At 28.7% G+C, this 20,588-nt stretch overlaps 2 protein-coding genes across 4 annotated transcripts in view; both read right to left on the bottom strand.

Annotated features, from left to right (window-relative positions):
- The window catches only part of LOC113370187 (tyrosine kinase receptor Cad96Ca-like), a 12,255-nt gene extending 9,648 nt beyond the window's left edge, over positions 1-2,607 (bottom strand). The window contains exons 1-2 of the mRNA XM_026610858.1: positions 2,603-2,607; positions 2,179-2,509 (exon numbers count right to left, since the gene is read on the bottom strand). Of these exons, the coding sequence (XP_026466643.1) occupies positions 2,179-2,509; positions 2,603-2,607 (336 nt within the window). The remainder of the gene's footprint in view (positions 1-2,178; positions 2,510-2,602) is intronic.
- Positions 2,608-4,411: 1,804 nt separating this feature from the next.
- Positions 4,412-20,379, bottom strand: LOC113369880 (tyrosine kinase receptor Cad96Ca). 3 transcript variants are annotated; one of them, XR_003366549.1, is made up of 8 exons: positions 19,897-20,379; positions 17,767-17,948; positions 15,160-15,352; positions 14,031-14,165; positions 10,912-11,098; positions 4,921-5,144; positions 4,703-4,856; positions 4,412-4,446 (listed from the first exon to the last, which is right to left on the bottom strand). XR_003366549.1 is itself a non-coding variant. In XM_026610485.1 (5 exons), exons 1-5 carry the CDS (start codon positions 20,342-20,344, stop codon positions 12,956-12,958), a joined length of 1,284 nt encoding a protein of 427 aa, XP_026466270.1. In that variant the 5' UTR covers positions 20,345-20,379; the 3' UTR covers positions 12,646-12,955. The 3 variants fall into 3 exon arrangements, 2 of the variants coding, with proteins under 2 accessions (XP_026466270.1, XP_026466271.1); XM_026610485.1 differs by lacking the exons at positions 4,412-4,446; positions 4,703-4,856; positions 4,921-5,144; positions 10,912-11,098 and adding an exon at positions 12,646-13,281; XM_026610486.1 differs by lacking the exons at positions 4,412-4,446; positions 4,703-4,856; positions 4,921-5,144; positions 10,912-11,098 and adding an exon at positions 12,646-13,281 and having other exon boundaries at positions 14,031-14,162.
- Positions 20,380-20,588: the final 209 nt, after the last annotated feature.

Here is a 20,588-nt window from a genome sequence, read left to right as displayed (position 1 = left end):
TATTTTTATTAAAATAAAAAAAAAACAAGGCAAACATGATACAAAATTATTCAATTGTAATGCATCAATAATAACAAAATTCAACTCAATGCATAACTCGAAAAAATATATTTTGATTATGTAATATGCACCACATTATAATGGCATAACTACACTTATTTATGTACAAATTAGGTTTCATTAGTATAACAAAAATTGTGAAAATAAATTTATCAAATACAGATAGGCCAATCCTTATGTTGCCTTCTGACTTATAGGACTCTTAGGTTCTGACTGCTGTTCTAATAAATCCAAAAATGTATCAAGTCGTTGTATATGTATAAAAATAATTATTTTTTTGTCGTTCCGCAGATTACTCCCCAAAAGTTAAAATAATGCATATTAGGTGACAACATATTTATGATTTATACATGTAAAGTGTAAAGTAAATTTCTATTAATAGGTTTATGTTAAGGCGATTATTTTTATACCAAATATTACTAATATGGATCGGTGATAGAACAAGTAAAATCGCTGCAAGCTCGTAACCTTGCACTAATTTATTTTTAATGGTATTTAAAAAAATATATTTGGATCCTCCAACGTCAACACCAACAAAACATTACTAAACAAGTTATTCTTGATTCAAACCTGCATTTCTATGCCAATTATGCTAGAGAACATCTAATTTAAACTACAAACACTTGATTAGCGTCTTAAAACGATAAAGATCTCAATAGAAAGTTATCTAGTAATTTTTTGAGTGCCATTTATAAAATGCTAATTTTTTATTTGACATATATCACTATCACATTTGATCTAGACCCAGAGACAAGGCGTCTTAATTAAGTGAGCAATAACAAATTTATGCGCATGTATTTTTATGTAGGCTAGATAGAAATTTGCTTAGAGTGTTAAGAAATTAGCACGTTGTTTTTGGTGATTATATTATAGAATGATAGATATAAAATTTATAGCTTTAGAGAAAGAAAATTTTACACGCTTGTTAGCTAGATTTTGATGTTGAAGAAATAGAATTAACTAGTGGGGTATATGGCATCGTGCCTTAAGGCAAATTGCTGGAACTTCCCGTACCGTAACGAAATTTTTGAGGAATACTGAATGTTTTCAAATAGATTATTATTAATATTGTAACATTGTCTAATATTCATAAGAATTATATAAACTGAATTGCAAAGTTGAAATTATTTGTTTAAAGTATATTAGTCAGAATTAAAAATAAAATCTGAATTATTTTCGATACACAAAAAAGAAAATTCTTGAAAAAAAAAGTTGAAACAAAAGATTTTTTTTCCAAAATCAATTATTTTGTTAAGACAAGCAGAAAGTTCTTTGAATCATTTAAATCGGACGCTTAGTTCTCTCAAAAACTGCCTTTTTTTACACATTTAGCTTCGAATCTTCGAAATGGCTGGGCCTGCCTTTGCCAAAATCTAATAAACAATTCTCCCAATCATTACTAATTGAATGTTTTTTAGATCATTCAAATCGGATGCTCCGTTCTCTCAAAAACTCGATTTCTATTTTCTGCAGTCTTTGCTCTTTATCTCCATAATGGCTGGACCTTCCTTTGCCAAAAACAAATGAGCTCATCTCCTTATCAATAGGAATCGAATGTTTTTAGAACCATTCAAATCGGTTGATCCGTGCGCCCGAAAACGTGACTGGAAATTTGTATCCATACATACACACACACACATCCATTTTTTCTGAGGTATGCCAAAATGTTCAGAAACCTTCAAAACGTCGAGAAATGCAAAAATTTTCGATTTCGATTTTTGGACGATTACAATAACTTACCCTACGGGAAGTTAATAATCATTTGGTATAATATTGAAAAAATCGGAATAAGACTGGAAAGTTACCAGGGCCCATAAATGGTAAAAATATTTTACTCTCCATTTTTGAAAATAGATATTCAAATATCAAATGAAAGTTGAATTAAACTAATTTACAAAAAAATATGTATGTATTGTTTGTGTTTGTGTATCCAAACAATGCACCTGTGAAACTCTGTTACTATTTTCTCAGATATTTATAAAAAGTAGGTGATCACATCTCCTTTAGAAGTCAGTGACCATCGAAATGCTGTTTGTATTTTTCACTACACGCGAAGATATTTGCACGCTTTATATGGGTCATTATGATTAATTGATGAATAATAACTTGTTAAATTACCTGTGGCAAACTCAGACCATTTCCTTCAGTTCCTTCCTTCTCGTGGGCAATCTGCGCCGAGACCAAAGCTGCGAGCGCTATCCTTTGCGGCGAACTCATTACTCGAATAATTGGCAAAACTTCCGCAAATCTCCTGAGTTGCTTCCCGTCTTTCAAAGCGTTCAAAAGCGCTGTCCGCACATGAGCTTGTTTATCCTCCACCGTGCTTTCCTCATCCTCCCAATCATCAACTTGCAGCGCGCTCAAATCTTGATTTTCGTAGAAGAAATCATTAATTAAACGTCCATTGTTAAAACTAAAGTTGTCCAAATCATCAGCTAACACACAAACACTAAAAGAAATAATGGTCCACAAAAGAAACAATAAATAACACATATTTTGGAACCTCGCCATTGTCACTGGAGGAATTTGTAACACTTATTACCACATAGCACTGACCCCGGATCGGGAAGAAGGCGGAAGAAGTTATCTTCTGACAACTAAGCACACTTTCGCGTGTTGGATCATGGTCGTTTAGACGCTTTATATATTAATGAGATCTTCGCCTGTCGGACGACGGGAATGAAATGCGAGCCGCGGAACGCTGCCGCCGTCGGGAGAGATTCGAGCCGCCCGTCGATATGCTCCATCGTGCTGGCCATCTCAATCTTTCTTCGCACTCGTGCGTTTGCTCTTGGACTTGAAATTTCACGGCGAACGACCATGACCCACACACAGGCGCATCCCGTAAGGCATACATCTCCAAACTTTTTAATGGTCAATTAGATGTTCTTCCTATTATCAATTAGTTTCTGCTCAAGTAATTGTAAGATGATGAAGTTAATTTTTTTTAGGAAATATATATTCATTAATTTTTTTTCACTATATTATTTCGTTACAGAATTAATATATTAGTGTTTTGGAATAACCGAAATCGTCATAAAGTTTGAATTATTCCATCAAATCAGATATTATTTAAAAATTATGCAATTAAAATATATTTGTAATTTGGATTTTTTGTTATTGACATTCATGCATATATAATTTATATATACGGAAAAGATTTTATAGGCATCTATCTAATTGATAATAGGAAGAACAAGTTAGGTTTGAGAACATTTTTAAAATTTAATTAAATCAAAATTTGAATTCATAACTATATATATTATTTACGTCTAATTGTCTAATTAATCATAACATGTTGTCCGTTACTTGAGTATAAAAAATGGACTTGGTAAATAACCCTCAATTGAGGATCACTACTTCCTTAAAGAAGATCTACTAGTTACTTCTTCTTGAGGATTCGACAGCAACGGTAGTATTTACATGTTTATAAAACCGGCCAAAATATGTTGTACTTCTTATTTACTATATTTACTCTTTACTTTTTCAATATTTTTCAGGAGATATAGATAAATAAATAATAAGTAATAATAGATATAGATAATAGAGAGATAAATATATAAGATTGACCCATACCAGAAGCAGATGAGTTCAAAAATGTTTGACTGTTTTCTTGTAAGGACTTGATACGTGATTTACTGATTCCTCCCCAAAGCTCAACCCCATAGGTCCAACGGGTTTATGGAGACTATGTACATCAGAACTTTATTATTTAGGGATAGCTTGAAGTTATGCACGAATAGCCAGTATAAGGATCTAACCGAATTATCTAATATAATCTTATTATTATATTTAATTTCTAATAAAATTACTCTAATATGATAAAAATTGTTTTTATATTTTAGTTGTACAAAATAGATGTTTATTGGTATTTGTTAAGATATGTGGAATATTTGTATTGCACTTAAGTAGAGCCAAATAGAGATTGCATTGTTTTTCATTTAATAGCTAGATGGATGCCAGAAAACAGTTTTTTAACATATAGGACATTTTACTCATATGCATACATACACATGCACGCACACACACACACACATATATATATATATATATATATATATATAAATAATCATTATTATTAACGTCTGTATGATTTTTGCTAGTAATTTTTGTACATGATTTAGCATATATTTCTCACCATATTGTCAGTGATTGACAATTAACTAAAACTCTACTGGCAACGGCGCTTCCAGGACACATAAAAAATCTTCATTGAAAATAATGATTGTTAATTACCTTACCTTATAAAAACAATGGAGCTCTCTAAAACCGGTCATTTCTTCAACAGTTTAAGATTTCCGTTATGGTCTTGTACCTACATGAGCAGAGCGCACGAACCCGATGGGCAGAAGTCGTGGCGACGCTGATCCCGCGATAATGGGAGAGCTGGTAGAAAAAAAGAAATATTTCTTCTGAATGAAAATTGACATACAATATACATACTTGTTTGCATACCGAATTATTGATGTGTTCAAATATCGACGGTTTCATTTTTATATAATATTTATTATCTACATACAAATCTATAAATCACTTTGAGTATTCTTTGAAGATTATATTGCATTTACACTACCCTAGTCTAATTAGTTTGAATATAAGCAATTAATTTAGCTAAATTTATTTTCCTAAATATAATTCGTACTTATTCCTGTAAGATATTGATCTATTCTCAGATGACCATACGTCCCGGTTTGACCGGAGAAGTCACGGATTTCTACTGTTTGTCCCGGATTTCTACTGTATGTCCTGGATTTCTACTGTATGTTCCGGATTACCACCATGTGTCCTGGGATGTTCTAGAAGCAATATTTGTCCAGGATTATCCTTGTCCATTATAAATATAATAAAGTTATAACTTACCTTTAGTTGCTAAGTACTACTTTATAAATCTTTTAGTTCTTGATAAAAAGTAAATCTTTTACCAGCTATCTCATTAAAATTTCGCTCCGTCGGTTTGTGAAGAAAGTCGAACGCACCGGTATCGGCTCACGGTACATGGTAAATCGTAGGTACAGTATGGTTTATGTTGGATAGTCGTCACTTTGCTGGACTTCCTGGTAAATCAATGGTTTCCAAACCAAGATCTGCTTAAAAGACATCTCTTATCATTAACAGATAAATCATCACATCATGAACAGATAAGACAAAAAGTATGTATATTTATTGTAAATTAATTGTCAAAATAGTTATGGATAGTTACATACAACAATTATGAGTAGAAATTTTTTGATATATTATTAATTTAAAAAAAAAATTATCGGAGTTCGTCATAGTACGGTGTAACGTGATTGATATCGAGAAGCACAAAAATACTTCTATAATGAGTCTGTCTCGGGCACTGAAAGGGGAGTAATGTAGCAATTTGAGTCAGCCTTCATGAAATCAACAAAATCATAAAAACAATACATTGACATGATATGTCAACTTTTATAAATTATACGATTTTAAAACAGTTCTATAAATTACGACAAAATCTATTTGTGCACAAAAATTTCCACAATATACTCCAACTTAAGTACATAAAATTATATCATAATAATTAACAATTTGTCAAATTATAAATATCGTCGAAAAATGTTTTTGAAATTTTAGAGTTACATTTAGTGATTTGAATGAATTAGCACCAATAATTAATTAATAACCTTTTTGATGTCAAATATTAATATTTAATTCGCAAGCAAATAGTGAGATTTACATACATAAACCTTGAATTTTTTGCTAAAATTAAGAATTAAGTTCCCGAACAATTTATGTCTAGGTATTTGTTAAACTATAGATTAAAAATATTTACGAAAAGAATTTTTTTTTTTTTTTTGAAATTTTCAAAACAAAGAATCAAATTTAATTTTTTTAGCAATTTACCAAATTTTCCGACTTCCTTTCTTTTCCCTTTTCTATGTTTTCCGAATTTTTCTGTTTTTTCATATAGGTTTGAGAATCATTATCAAGCGATGAAATGGGTCGGCGCCCAGAAAGAAATAAAAAAGCAGATCATCTCATCACTATAAGATTACAAAGCAATTGTAACCAGCCATAATGATAAATATCTTTTTACTTCTCTTTTTTATCAATTTAAATTAACATCATCATCAGCGTACGAATTAAATCATTCGAGAAAATTAAATCAGATTACTCAGTAATTATCCAGCAATGAGGTAAGCAGAAATACGCAAGACGGATTGAAAAATTAAGTAGGTTCATTGAAAGTTTAATTTATATTAGATTTAGTTTAATTTGGAACGACTACAATTTAATTGAGAGTTGTAGATAATATAGAAAACTTTGATGGTTATTTGTTAATTTAAGATAATAACAAAAATGTAGATATTGATTGAAATGAAAGTCAACAAGGCGAGTGGAAATGTTAATCCGTAATTAGACTACTTATTAAAACTTTCGAATATAAAAATACTTACACCGGAAAATAGTAAATGAATTTGTTTCATTACCATGAACTAAAAACAGCTCTGGGCTATGCAAAATCTATCTGTTGCCAAAATCTTTTGTTTATCAAAACAGAAAAATTATAGATTTCATATGTATGATATGATATATGTATCATTTCAACTGATACATATTTCAATAATATAGAGTGTTATGTTAAATGAATGTATATCAAAAACAAAAAAATATTGCCCATAAATCAATTCCGTTCACAATTTTTATCCCCAAGCGCCAGTTTCTTCATTAATTAACTTTCTTTCCGAAGATAAATGCATAAAAATAAAATGATCAATGACAAATGGAACAATATCATCATCTTGTCATTCCTGTATGGAAATTAAGAAGTTCTGGTATTTGCGACAAACGTTATAAATATAAACCGTTATGAATATAATTTGAAATTCGACGTATAGAAATGTTTGCAAATAAAATCCGTTACTTTTGAGATAGGATTTATAATTAGATCAAATGCTATAAATGACATCATATATTTAAAATCTTTATGAGGAAAAAGATGAAGTACTTAATCTCTTAATCACATAATTATTGTTGAAGATTGCTGTTAGAGATGTAAAATTGATGGAATGTTTGTTCTGTGAATCAAAATGTAGGACATGAATTTAGTAATAATTCTTATGAAAAATAATTTTTTTCAACATTTAAAATATATATTTTCAGATATATTTATATCTGCTAATTCATAAAAAAAATCTTTGATCTTAAGAAAGAATATTTGACAATAGTAATTGAGTTCAGAAATGACTTAAAATTTTAAAACTTGAAAACCTTTAGGATTGCTTTTTCAGATTCGAAGAAGTACTCGTACACTATAAAAAAAATATGAAATGCGATTTGATTGAATCTTATATCAATTATTATAATTCAAGAAATTGTTCAAGAGAAACATTGTGTTTGAAAAGTGTGAATTCCTCAAACTTAAAACACCTGTTCGCCTCACCAATAGAAATAAATATAAAATATGTCAATCAAAACGAGCGCAGTTTCTATCTAAATCTCTTCAACATGAAATCTGACAATTTAATGTAATAATACTGCGGTTTTCTTATTTGCAAATAATATCTATATAAACAGATGTAGAAAAGTTTTTCTAATAACAAGCTCATGTGAAATCTATTTCAAGTTTGTTTAACACAAAAGCCTGTATCTTCATACATTCGTTAAGAATTTCATAATTTCGTTCAAAAGCACATGTGTGAAAATAGAAAATATTAAAAAAATATTTGGTGTAATTATTTACAATATTTGGAACCAAATATTGAAAGAGAGTTAAACAAGTGGTGCATGGCATCATGCTTTAAGGCAAATTGCTGGAACTTTCCGTACAAAAATTATAATTTTTACGAAAGATTCAATTTTATTTTAACTATGAAAAAAATCAATTTTTGAGATTTTTAAATTTTTTGAAAAAAAAATGAACTTTTTGAAAAATTTGATTTTTTCTTTACTTTAAAATCTTTTGGAAATTTTGTATAAATTATTCAAATCGAGTAACACATACATCATTTTTTTCTAACAAAAATGTCAAAATGTTTAGAAGACCTTAAAACGTAAAGATATGCAAAAATTACCATTTTTGATTTTTTCATTATCAAAAATGATAAAACACATTACTCAAATTTTCTTCATAATATTTTAAAACGTGAAATGAGTACTTTTATATTCTATTCTGGATCTAAACAAAACTTTTTTGCTGAACTTGCAATTAATTTTTGATAAAATCTGTAATGAACAAAATGAGTTCAAAAAATCATCAAAACTTCATACCGTTGCTTTTTATTGTTATAAAAATTATAATCACAATTAATCTTTGGAAATAATTTCATATAATAATTGGTCAACCAGAAAAAAACAGATTAATAACCAACTTTATTAATTTATCTGGATGATAAAAATGATGGTTAATTTTATATAAGAACTGTATTTATATATCATAAAATTCAGTTTTTTATTAATCATAATTTTTATTGTTCTGATCAATATTAGATAGAGCTCCAAAATCTTAGGAAATAATTTCATATTATATAATAATTGGTCAACCAAAAAAACAACTTTTCAACGTATTCAGCTTTTGTAGCTATATAAAATATTTTATTTTTATTATCTTGATAACTATTCTATGTAGTTCCAAAAGCTCGTTTTTATATTACATAGAAGCCAATAAACTAATAAAAAAATATTGAAATAAATTATATGTTTATGCCAAAAAATTGAACAATAGAGAGAAAATTTTAACATTATTTTGCTCTAAATTTTGCTTCATACTATAATATATTATACCCTTACTTTAAAAAAAAAAAAAAAAATCTGATAGGTATTATACCCATACGAAAGTTTGAAAAAGAACTACTCTGGCAAGATATAAATGAATAGAGCCATAAAATTAATATCCCTTTTGGGATACTTCATACAAAAAGAACAATATCCATTAAGCAAACTAGAACCCACAATTGAAAATTTAATTTTTTTTTCTATAAAAATCAAGATTCCAAATTCAATCGCTTTACCATCTACCTATTCTAAAGATTGATTTCCCAACCATGAAATTTGCAGCAACTATTAGAAATGAATTCAGGTTCAAGTGCAAGTTCTTCTTATTATTTTTCTTGCAATACTTACATAGGTATTTCTAACTTTTACTACTTTTACTTATTCAAAAACATGTTTCAATTTTTCCTGCACCAGTGCAGCGGTAGAAAAATAATCGAATGCGATCCGATATCAACTTGATGAAGCAAATCAGACAACTTTCAGTGAAAGTTACATATCTAGTTGCTATTCAGATGACTAATTTACCTCCAATAAATGAATCTACTGGACAGGTGAAGAATCTAATAATATGTAATATAGAGTCGATTTAATAATGACAAGTAAAATACTTGGTGAATGAGGATAAAATTGCTTCCAAAGGTCTTGACAACATGATTGCTCAATTTCATACTACTGATGTGCAGTTTGATTATAAACAAGGTTCTAGTTTTTCTAAAATTTTAAACAAAAGTATATCCTATATATTGTTGTGCTGATTTTCAAATAAGGACATCAACAAATAACAAAAAAACCAAAATGTTTTTTTAAAAAAATATTATTTATTGTCGACGTTATTTATTGTCATCTTCAGGACATCCGTCAAGAACATGATCTTGATTAGAAAACAAACTGACAAATCTAATATAATATAAACTATAAATGTATGGATAAATGATAAATGTATGATCCATGATAAATAATATACTGTATTATATTATTATCCATCCAAAGTTTTCAATTCCATTTGGGGAGCAGCCTGGGAAGGTCCTGATTATTTTTTGGCAATGATCGGTCGATTAATTTTTTTAATGAGACTTTTGAAAACTATATTGAAAAACATCAATGTTAGCATTCAATTTCTCACCGGTTTTGAGCGAATAACACGCGGTCACTTTTATAATGATAAACAAGTTTTATCTAGGTTTACTGTGCTTTAGAACATAATTTATCATCAGTAATAGATTTGCAAACGTTTGTTGGATGAAACAAATGTTCTAAAGAATTTCCAATTTATGCCAACATGTAAGAATCTTTTAGAAACAAGGTTTAAGTGGCATTCTACCAAAGCGAGTTGCATGAACTTATCGACATGTGTAAATAATCGATTTAATTAATGAAAAATTTGGTCTTTCAAACAAACATATAAAATCTGTACTTAGATCGTTTTTAGTGTATGTCCTGAAATCACAGCTCATTATTTCATGTTTTCATGAATGATAATAATTGAACCATTTGTCTTAGACTATGATATTGTAAGATGTTCATTAAAATCATGAACTTTATTACCATACTCCCTGATCAATTTTCCCTGAAATTGTCATTTTTTGTGTGTACTATTTGCGAAGAAGCAGACCGACTAATATTTGCCAAAAATTAACCAACATGTCTTCCAACTGATATTTTTGAAAAGTTTTCGAATTTTCAAAATCTATTGAGTATTTTTGACAAAAACCTGGAATACTTATTTTGCACTTTCTTGTTAATTCTAAAAAAATGCTTAGCAAAAATAATCATCGCGGTTCCTCATCCAGATTTATCAAATCAATTTTAAAATTGGTGCAGACCCCTCGGAAAAAACGTAAACTTTCAGCTCACATAATTTCTACAATTTTGGTCTCAAACGATTCAGAATGACTAAAAAACTTTGAGAAAGCCTGCAACTAACGATTGGGATTTTCTGGCAAAAACATAAACTTTGTCTTTGAGAAGTAAAAAATTGTATTAGATATACTTTAACAAGGTTAAAAAAATATTTACACGTACATGCATATAAATAATTTTGTTAACTGTATATATATATATATATATATATATATATATATATTTGTACCAACAAATAATTCACCTGTATTATCATACCTGTTTGTACTCAAGTATTAATAGTAGTAGTCATTCAGGTGTTTCAGATATCAAAATATTCATATATTTCCACATCTCATTTCTCTCCTCAACTAAATATATATCAATTCTTCTAAATCAGATAATTTATATTTTACTTCATTCTGCGATATATGTAATAACTGAATTTTTCAGTCTTCATAAAATCCTAAAAGAAAACATCAAAAGTTGAGATTATTAGCATATAAATTTTAATAATGTAACAAATCTTTCAAAAAACGTTGAATATTTTTATTTTTTTATTTCTGAAAATACAAACATATTACAAATACAACTATCAACATTTTGTCATAAAGGCTAATTTATTACAAATCATGTGTAATTTAATTTACAAGACTAGAACATAAATATATATATTTAATTTTTTAATTCCGATTAATTAATTTGTTAAGATTCAATACTGCGATATTCTGTAGCACATTCTATGTGTATTTCTTAAACTTATAGTTAATATATTCTTTACATAATATTTTTAATTTATACAGTGCTATATTTAAGTTTTTTAAATTATTTTGTAACGCAGTCCTTTAATTTTTTTTGGTCCATATAGTAATTCATATTCTTTTAAAATAACGAGCTATGAACGAATGCTCATATATTTAACTGATGAATAATAAAATTGAAATGCTAAAATATTGTCCATAGAATAAAATATTCATTTTAGCAAAATCATTTGCTAGCCATCAAACTATAATTTTATATACAATTTTTTAGATGTGAGTGTGATGATATGAAAAATCATGAAGCAAAATAATATTAAAATGTTGATTATAAATAACGTATCAATGTAGTAATACTATTTTTCAAGTGCTCCATTGTAAAACAATATGTACATATATTTAAAATAAATTTTGTCATTCAACATCTTTGGTTGATTTTGACAATTTTGGATCATAATCCAAATAAATTCTTCAAAAATATTTTAAACATTAACTGTATAATGCAAATATAACATGAATAATTATATATCAGACTATTTCCAATTACTCTATATAAATTTTTGTTTATTTACAAGTCATTTTGGATCAATAAAGTATCTCTTTCCACTTTTTGTAGAATTTGTACTGTTTAAAATTGCAAAATAGCTATCGGCTGCACAATATTTTCATATTAGAATATTCAAAATATACTGATTTTAATGTAATATAAAATATATAACTTCTATCACATATTATAAATTATAAACAGTGCATATCTTATTCATACTCCTAATCTACCTAAATCAATTCTATCATAATTTCTCAGGTTAATAATAAATATGAATGTAAATATAATAATAATATTAATAATATGCTTTCTAAGCAAAATTTGGAATATAAATATTTTGTATTCTTATTTATTCAATTTTTAAAAATTTAAATGGTTTTCTTAAGAACTTAACGTTATATATTATTAACTAACAAATATTCAAAATTTACAATAATTCGCCCAATTATCAAGTCATTTATTTTCTGAATTGATATCAACGACAAATTAAATATATAATACTATTTAACATATCAATTTACAAAAATTTTGGAATGTTTCACAAAAATTCCAGCTTTGCGAATAAATAGAACTTGTTCTTTGCAAATGATTGAAAAATGAGCTAATGCAGGTATATTAAAACAAAGCATCAATTTAACAAATTTGCCATAAATTTTTAATATTGCTCAAGTATTATCTCCAAATCAATTTTTCCTTCACTTGAACGCCTTTTTGTATTCCAAAAAAAAATCAATGCTTCTAATAACAATTATACGAAGCTAGAAATATCAATTTCGGACAAATTCAATGCCAATGTGCAATTTGAGCCTAAATAATTTTCTGTTTATATAATTGAAAATTTGGCTAATTTCGCTATAATCCAGGTACTAGACCAAAGTATCTAGAGACTTTTCCATACTATGCATTTGATAAATATAAAAATATTTGCTCAAGAAAGTATCTGCAAATCGATGTTCCCTCCCAATTGCACAAAGCTAGATAATAATTTGATTTTCCCGATGTGCAATTTGAGCCTAAATCAAATATCACATTCAAATTCCGAAATCCGCCTATCAAAATACACAACTCCATTTTCGTAGTCCTCGCTGAATCCACTGACATCAAAACAGTCCGTCGTTGAGGCATCGTCCATGGCGTCCAGGGCGGCAGACTCTGCACGGTGCAGGGCGGTCAGATCGTGCCGGGCTTCGGCAAAAGTCGGTCTTTGTGCCGAGTCCGACTTCCAGCACCTGGACATCAGATTCAGCAAAGTTCCGCAACATCTACGAGGACTCTCGAGCCGCAGACCAGAAGGCACCAGGCGAACAACTTCGCGACCACTTAAGTTTGGATAAGGCGTGCAGCCTGAGATAAAGAATTTTTTTTATCATAATGGCTGTATTTATTCTCTAAACTCCTTCAACCTTCCATTTGAACCTCCAACACCACCACTTCAATGTTTTTTTTTATATAAATCATAAATCATCTGCACTCAACGTAACATTAACTTTTATTATGTAACAGGTGAAATTATACTTACTAATGTTCTGTAGTATTAAAGCGGAGTAATTAAATGTCAATCAACATCAACTAATTAAAATCTGAATTTCTTGTACTATAATAAATCTTGGCTCGTTTCTTGCTATTTTGCAACACGCATATTAAATTCTTGATGAAATCCAAATTCTTTTATTTATGATCAATTATACGAATTGATCTTACAATTAGAAAATGGTATTTAAACAATTAATTGTTGAAAACGCAATAGCAGTAATAAATTAGCTATTCAAAATGCGCCATAAAATCATCATATAATTTAATTGTAGAACGTTAGATATTATAGAATTTATTAATAGATTTTGTGTTTCTAAATTCAATACAACCAATAACTATAAAACGTGCTTTTACTAATGGTAACGGTTGTCTGTAGATAATGGCAGCTTTATGGGATTTAATAAATGTTCAGACACGTCTTCAATTGAATTTAGAGTTTACTCAATCTATTTATGATCAAGTTTGCATAAAATTGATTATATGCCTTTATGATTTTAAAACCTACGTCCTTAATAAATCTGAGAAGAAATTCACATAATTTCAATTATTTAAAACCTTACCCAACGTGAAAATTTCCCAGAGTAAAACTCCAAATGCCCAAACGTCTGTCTCTGTGCTATACAGATGCATTTGTAGCGATTCTGGTGCCATCCACCTGATGGGCATTGCTGGTCTTTGTCTTGTATTAGCACCTGCTAAAAATCAATTATGAAATTAATTAGATAAGTAGATTAATAAAGCGACACCTCCAACAATCCAATCCTGGACGACCAAAGCACTGAACATTTTTTTTAAAATTGGTCAAATTTTCCGCTATTTCCAATATCATATATTAAAAATTATGACTTCTTCACTATAATCCAGTAATCCGGCACTGTCTGGTTTTTAATGTTGCCGGATTAGTGAGATTCTATCTATTCTATATATAAAAAATATATTTTATATGCTAAGCTCATTTAAAGTATACTGTTAAATCTTATAAAAAAGTCTCATGTATTGCAAATTAAATTAAAATTAAATTAAATGTATTTTGTACACAAAGGTTGCAAATTACTGCACTCTAAATAAATAAAGTAAATACAAAAATTGTGTCAAGAAATCATGATTCAGTATGTTTTACATACCCCAAATCTCAATAGCAAATAAATGAGACCAAGTAAACTGCATAAATGTTTTGTGACATATAATAAAGAAATTAAATTAACAAGACCTAATTTTGGTGAATTGCGGTCATTGCAAAACCGCAAAAATATTTCAATATTTATTTAAGACGTTGATATCGTCATTTATCACACAAATTGTGCTGGACTGGCAGAAAAAAACTTTAAAATTCATAATTATAATTACAATTTGACTATTATTAAGCCAATTTGGACATACGGTGTACAACTATGGGGATCAGTTTCCAAATCAAACTTAATAAAAATTGAAGGATGCCAAAATAAATTACTTAGAGAACACAACAAAGATATAAACACAATAGAAAAACAATGAAATAAGAACACATTTAGGCAGTTACAAAAACTGTCTCGAGGATCATCCAAACTCCTACAGTTTCACTTGTTGTCTATTTCAGGAAAGATTTATAAATTAATATATATTAAAAAAAATTGAAACAAGTAACTATCCCATTATTACCAACTTCAAAATTATAAATTACAAATCAATATTTATAAAATAACTACTAACCTACTGTCCTCGACTCTGGTAATTTCAGCCTGCGCAAAGGCCTTCTTCTCTTGCGGCGGGCGCTATCTGCTCCACTGGGAAGAGAGATTACCTTCGCCGTTCCCAGGTCTAAAGACATGCCAAAGTCACATATTTTACAAACCCCATTGTGGTCAATTAACACATTTCGAGCAGCCAAATCTCGATGTACTATCTGCAATTCGAGAAATGAAATTGAAAGACAGAGGTAAGTTAAAAGGTAAAGAATCATCATCACAGTGAAAAATTTCTAATTTGTTGATAATTCGATTTGATTAGATCACCTTATAATATTTCTTAAAGAACGAGTTAGGATTTATGATAACAATATATCTAAATTATACTTAAATAACATATAATTTAGTCTCCCAATCCCATTAAATAGCATTACCAATATTTTTAGTCATATAATGATTGCTAAATGCATATCAATCTTGTGAATATTAAACATCAGGTAAATCTATTGTTCTTATGCATACTCGTGGGCAACCTTCTCTTCGATAATTAGAAAATATTTATTGTGCATGACTCAATATGATATATACAATAAAAACTATATGCATGTGGTACTTGATATTAATTATAGATTAAATAACTATTTTTGTGAATCATTCATAATAATGGCAACAAGCGATTGCAGCGATAATCTTTGGCTTATTAGGAAGGACAAGTCTATATTGATCCAATGAATACTGCATTTCTCAAGGAATTGAAATGCAAAATTGTTTATAGAAGTGATTTTTTTAAATTGGGTAAAAATATAAGAAATAGGTAAACGAAGCACAGGATTAGGAAACATGGAAGCAGAACTTTGGAAAGAATCATAAATTTATAAGAGTGCAAAAAGGTGATTAAGGTAAATAAAATTTGTAATGAGAATAATAAACAAGGAAAGAAACGAGAATCTTTAATTTCTGATCATCGCATACCATGGACCTGTCTTTAGGCAGATTTATATTTATTAATATTTTTATGGGAATCGTGCTACAATAGTCTACAAGCCATAACACTTAATTAAATAACACAGAACATTCTAGGTACATGCATTCTCAAATTTCTTCTTATTTTGATACAATTATTTAAAATCCATATAGAGAATTTTCTATATCCATTTATATATTAGGATTGTACTATAGACACATAACAATAGCTCTTCAAAAAGGTCGATTTTTTTGCATATTCTTAAAGGTATTGTTTGGAAACTTTAGTAATTATCTGTAATAATATGATATTCATGACGTGTATATCCTGCTGACGTACTTTGATTTATTATGTATAATATGTTATTAGAGGTGAAAAATGTTTTCATACTTCGTCTAATAAGAGAGGTAGATCTAGAAAATTATATAGTGAAAACATGTAAATGGCATGTTTTCTATACTACAAAATTGATTCAAAAAAATTTTATGATGAAATATTAACAATAGTGTGGTAGAAAATGTATCATTTTGGAAAATATTTATATTTAATTAAATCCAATGTAATTTTGCCATTTCTTTGCTCTCATATGCAATCTTGTCAAGCTAAGTTTAGGGGTAATTTAGAATTATTCTAGATTTTTTTATATCCCATCAGAGTTTACATTTTAGTGTCTTTTTTAAAAATAATATTTTTACAAGGTAAGCCTTAGAAATTTCACTCTTATAGTTAACAAAACTTTAATTTTGCTACAGAATTAGCAACTTATATTCAAGATCTATATATGCAATAAATGACTATTCTCAAAATCTAATAAATTCTAATAGAAATCGTTTTAAAGTAACCGTCTGATCTACGAATTTTTTTATTAATATAATATCAAAAATAATTAATATGCTAAACTTAAATCACATCCAAACCGTTTACAATAAAATCTCATATTTTAACCCTTTCCATTCGAGAATTGTGAGATTTATATGAATTTTGCCGACGGAGCTGCGGCATCCGAGTGGAAAGGGTTAAAGTATTGCTATTCTGAAAAATTATAATTTTGTAATTATAACGTTCAAAATTACTTGCGAAAAACTATACAGAGTAAAAATTTAAAAGTGTATACAAATTTTAATTTGGATATAAAACTACCAATTTATATTTATCTTCTATATACTGATGACTATCACATGAATATCAATATAAATTACTTCTCAAAATCTTACGCCTGCATTCTAGTTCTCGCAACATAAATGGTAAAAATGGTCATGAATTTTAATAGAAATCGTTCTAGAGTAACCGTCTAGACTACGAATTTTGTTTTATTAATATATTAGCAAAAACGATTAATATGTGTAAAGTAGATCACATCCAACCAGTTTGAAAGTAGCTTCAGAAAGTAAAAGTACAGTTTGATGAAAATATTCTAAAAATACGTCTTTTGGAGCACGGACTGGACATTTAATATAAAACAATATTAATTAAAAAAAAAAATTTTGTAAAAAGTAAAGTAATGATATCTGAAGAGTAATGACTAAAAAAAATGATAACTATGACGAATCGCGAACAAGTTGGAAAGTGCTTGAAGTCACAATGCATTTGTCGGAAAGTAAAAGTGTGTTGCACGCGTTGTATTATTTATAAATAATATAGATTACTATTACTATTACTATTACTGGCCTTTCTAGCAGCAATGTATTCCATTCCTTTGGCTATGTCGAGAGCAAAGCCGGTCAGTTGGATATTTGCAATAGGAGGCGTTCGATCGCGCTCTTCGCGAATTCCATCAGGGCCTTTGCAGGCTCGGAGCAAACTCAGCAAGCGGCCGCGCATTGCGTACTCCATTATTAGTAGGTGAGGTTCTGAAATAACATAATTAAATGGTAATACGAATACTGGAATTAGAATATTAATTATGTTAATATACATTGCATGTGTTAATAATAATAATACATATGTTTTATATCCGTGTATTATTAATACAGATATAATTTTATTGCCCATTGTTATTTGTAAATTATGTAACGTCTTGTTTGCATCTCATTGCACTTATATCTATGCATCTCGGGTGATGCATGTAATTTTTTTTTAATACGAATTTATTTGGTCTACTATTCACACATTAGTCGATTGTATGCTTTGCATTTTTGTATATACTCAATTTTATTTTACAATTTGTATATATTATTATATTAAGTAAAGAATGCTGACAAGTATATGGTAAATTAGTTGATTACAAATTTATAGATACTCCCAGTGGCGTATCTACTAGAGCTAATTAAAATATTTTAATAAAAAAAAACTAAAAGCTAAAGGACAAAAACATTAAATATAGTAAAATGAAAGTATTATAGTTAATTAAACTATATTAGGTTTCCAAGTATTTTTCTTTTAAGTCTAGTCGGCTGGCCCTCGAGGTATACTCGATATGCTAATTGGTTAGGATGGACGTCTATTATTGTTTTGCATAAAATTATATCTTAATTTGTCAAATATCTATAGAATATCATTCTATAATAATCTGTATTAGAAACTAAACTACTATATTAAGTTATAATAAATTAATTATTTCCAACGTAACTTTTGATATTATCTTTTATATCGACTATTCATTATTTTATATTAACTCCTTATGTCAATTTGTTAACTTCCCGTAGGGTAAGTAATTGTAATGGGCCGAAAATTGAAATTGAAAATTTTTACACTTCTCGACGTTTCGAAGGTTGCTGAACATTTTGGCATACCTCAGAAAAAATGGATGTGTGTGTGTATGTATGTATGGATACAAATTTCCAGTCACGTTTTCGGGCGCACGGATCAACCGATTTGAATGGTTTAAAAAACATTCGATTCCTATTGACAGGAAGATGAGCTAATTAGTTTTTGGCAAAGGCAGGTAAAACAGTTACGGAGATAAAGAACAAAGAGTGCAGAAAATAGAAACCAAGTTTTTAAAAGAACAGATGGGGAGAAGTAGTGATTAGTTTTTGGTAAAGGCAGGTCAAGCCATTTCGGAGTTACCGAGCCAAATGTGCAAAAACTAGAGAAAAAGAAGCATATGATTTGAATGACTTTTCTTGTGTAGAAAAAACGATTGTTTTAGGGAATATATTTCTTTTTTTTTTAATTTTCAAAAATGTAATTCAGTACGGGAAGTTCCAGCAATTTGCCTCAAGGCACGATGCCATACACCACTAGTCAAATATGGATTTATTTAGTCTCCTGTTCAAAAATTTAGTTATTTAAATCATTTACATGCATTTATATTCTAATTTTAGAGTAATCTATGAAATATCATTCTATAATGACTAAAATAGATGCATATAATAAAAAAATTGAAATTTTTAATTCGAAATAATAATCTATAATCTGTAAAATAATTCTAAATATAATTACCTATTTCCGAGATAACTTTTGATAATAGTTTATGTCAACTTTTTATTTTCATATTAATTTTAATGTTGATTAAATTTAATAAATATTAAGTTTAATTAAAAACTGGGTCTACAAAGAAGGTAAGTAGCTTTTTGTATGTAAGTGGCTTTTTGCTTTGAGGCAAATTGTATGAACTTTTGTTTATAAGGTAATTGATAGAACATAAAATATTTAAACCTGTTGTATATCACTTTTTGCTTGATTTATCTTGATCTAATAGAATTTATTCATTGTAGAATAAATGTTTTGATATAGCCAAATACCTGTTTATAAAAGCTTCTCAAATTCAATGTATGTTTCGATATTCTTTACATTGCAAATAAAGATGTATTATTGGATGTTACTATGTCTGTAAGTTTACCATTTATATCTTACCTTGTTCCATACACAATCCCAATAATGTCACAACATTAATATGCTGCCCCAATTTCTTCATAATTTCAGCCTCGGCTCTCAATCCTGGACCACCTTCATCCCGCTCTGCTTTCACAGCCACAATTCTTGTAGACCCAAAATGACCTGTAAGATCATCAGCTTCTGCTTTCCACACTTGTCCAAAATTACCTTCTCCCAAAATACTCTTGAATCTCAAATTCGTCCTATCGAAATGATATTCACTAGTAACAGAATATAGATCACAATCGTCATCAACGGCAGTGTTGGCTATAGGGGTGCTGTCTTTTGCACAATGTTCCAAATCTTCAGGTAACTTTTTGGCTCTGTTAAGCAGGTTTACTACAACGTAAACTGTGATTAGAATAACTGGTACCAGTCCCAGTCCGGCCAAAACGTATGTGGCAAAGTTTATCCTATGTATTTCCATTATAACTTCATTGTTATTCCGGAGAATTGTGTCATAAGTTGTTGTGGTTTTATTTCAGCACTTTCTGTTGTAAACTTATCCAGAAACATAAAGTTATGTGTTTGTTTTCCTTTACAGCTGCTACAAATCTGTTTCTGGTACTTTTTGCAGTAACAGGATTTTCTGTTTCAAGGCTAGATGGTAAGGAAGATGGTGCTTTATTTGAAGCTGCGTAGTCCATATAATTAACTTTTGCTGAACTTGT

This window comes from Ctenocephalides felis, unplaced genomic scaffold (genome assembly GCF_003426905.1).
Source record: "Ctenocephalides felis isolate EL2017-DRISC unplaced genomic scaffold, ASM342690v1 CF-g0.4_SCAFFOLD_01492, whole genome shotgun sequence".
NCBI classification, from domain to species: domain Eukaryota; kingdom Metazoa; phylum Arthropoda; class Insecta; order Siphonaptera; family Pulicidae; genus Ctenocephalides; species Ctenocephalides felis.
The sequence above is the reverse complement of the archived record's forward strand: the minus strand, read 5'-3'. Positions and strand labels throughout refer to the sequence as shown.

Coding starts and splice junctions, on each gene's coding strand:
- LOC113369880 (XM_026610485.1), bottom strand. CDS start 20,344: ATGGAAATACATAGGATAAACTTTGCCACATACGTTTTGGCCGGACTG. Junction 17,949..19,896: donor GGGATTGTGTATGGAACAAG/GTAAGATATAAA, acceptor ATGTTATTTCAG/AACCTCACCTACTAATAATG. Junction 15,353..17,766: donor AATACATTGCTGCTAGAAAG/GCCAGTAATAGT, acceptor CTCGAATTGCAG/ATAGTACATCGAGATTTGGC.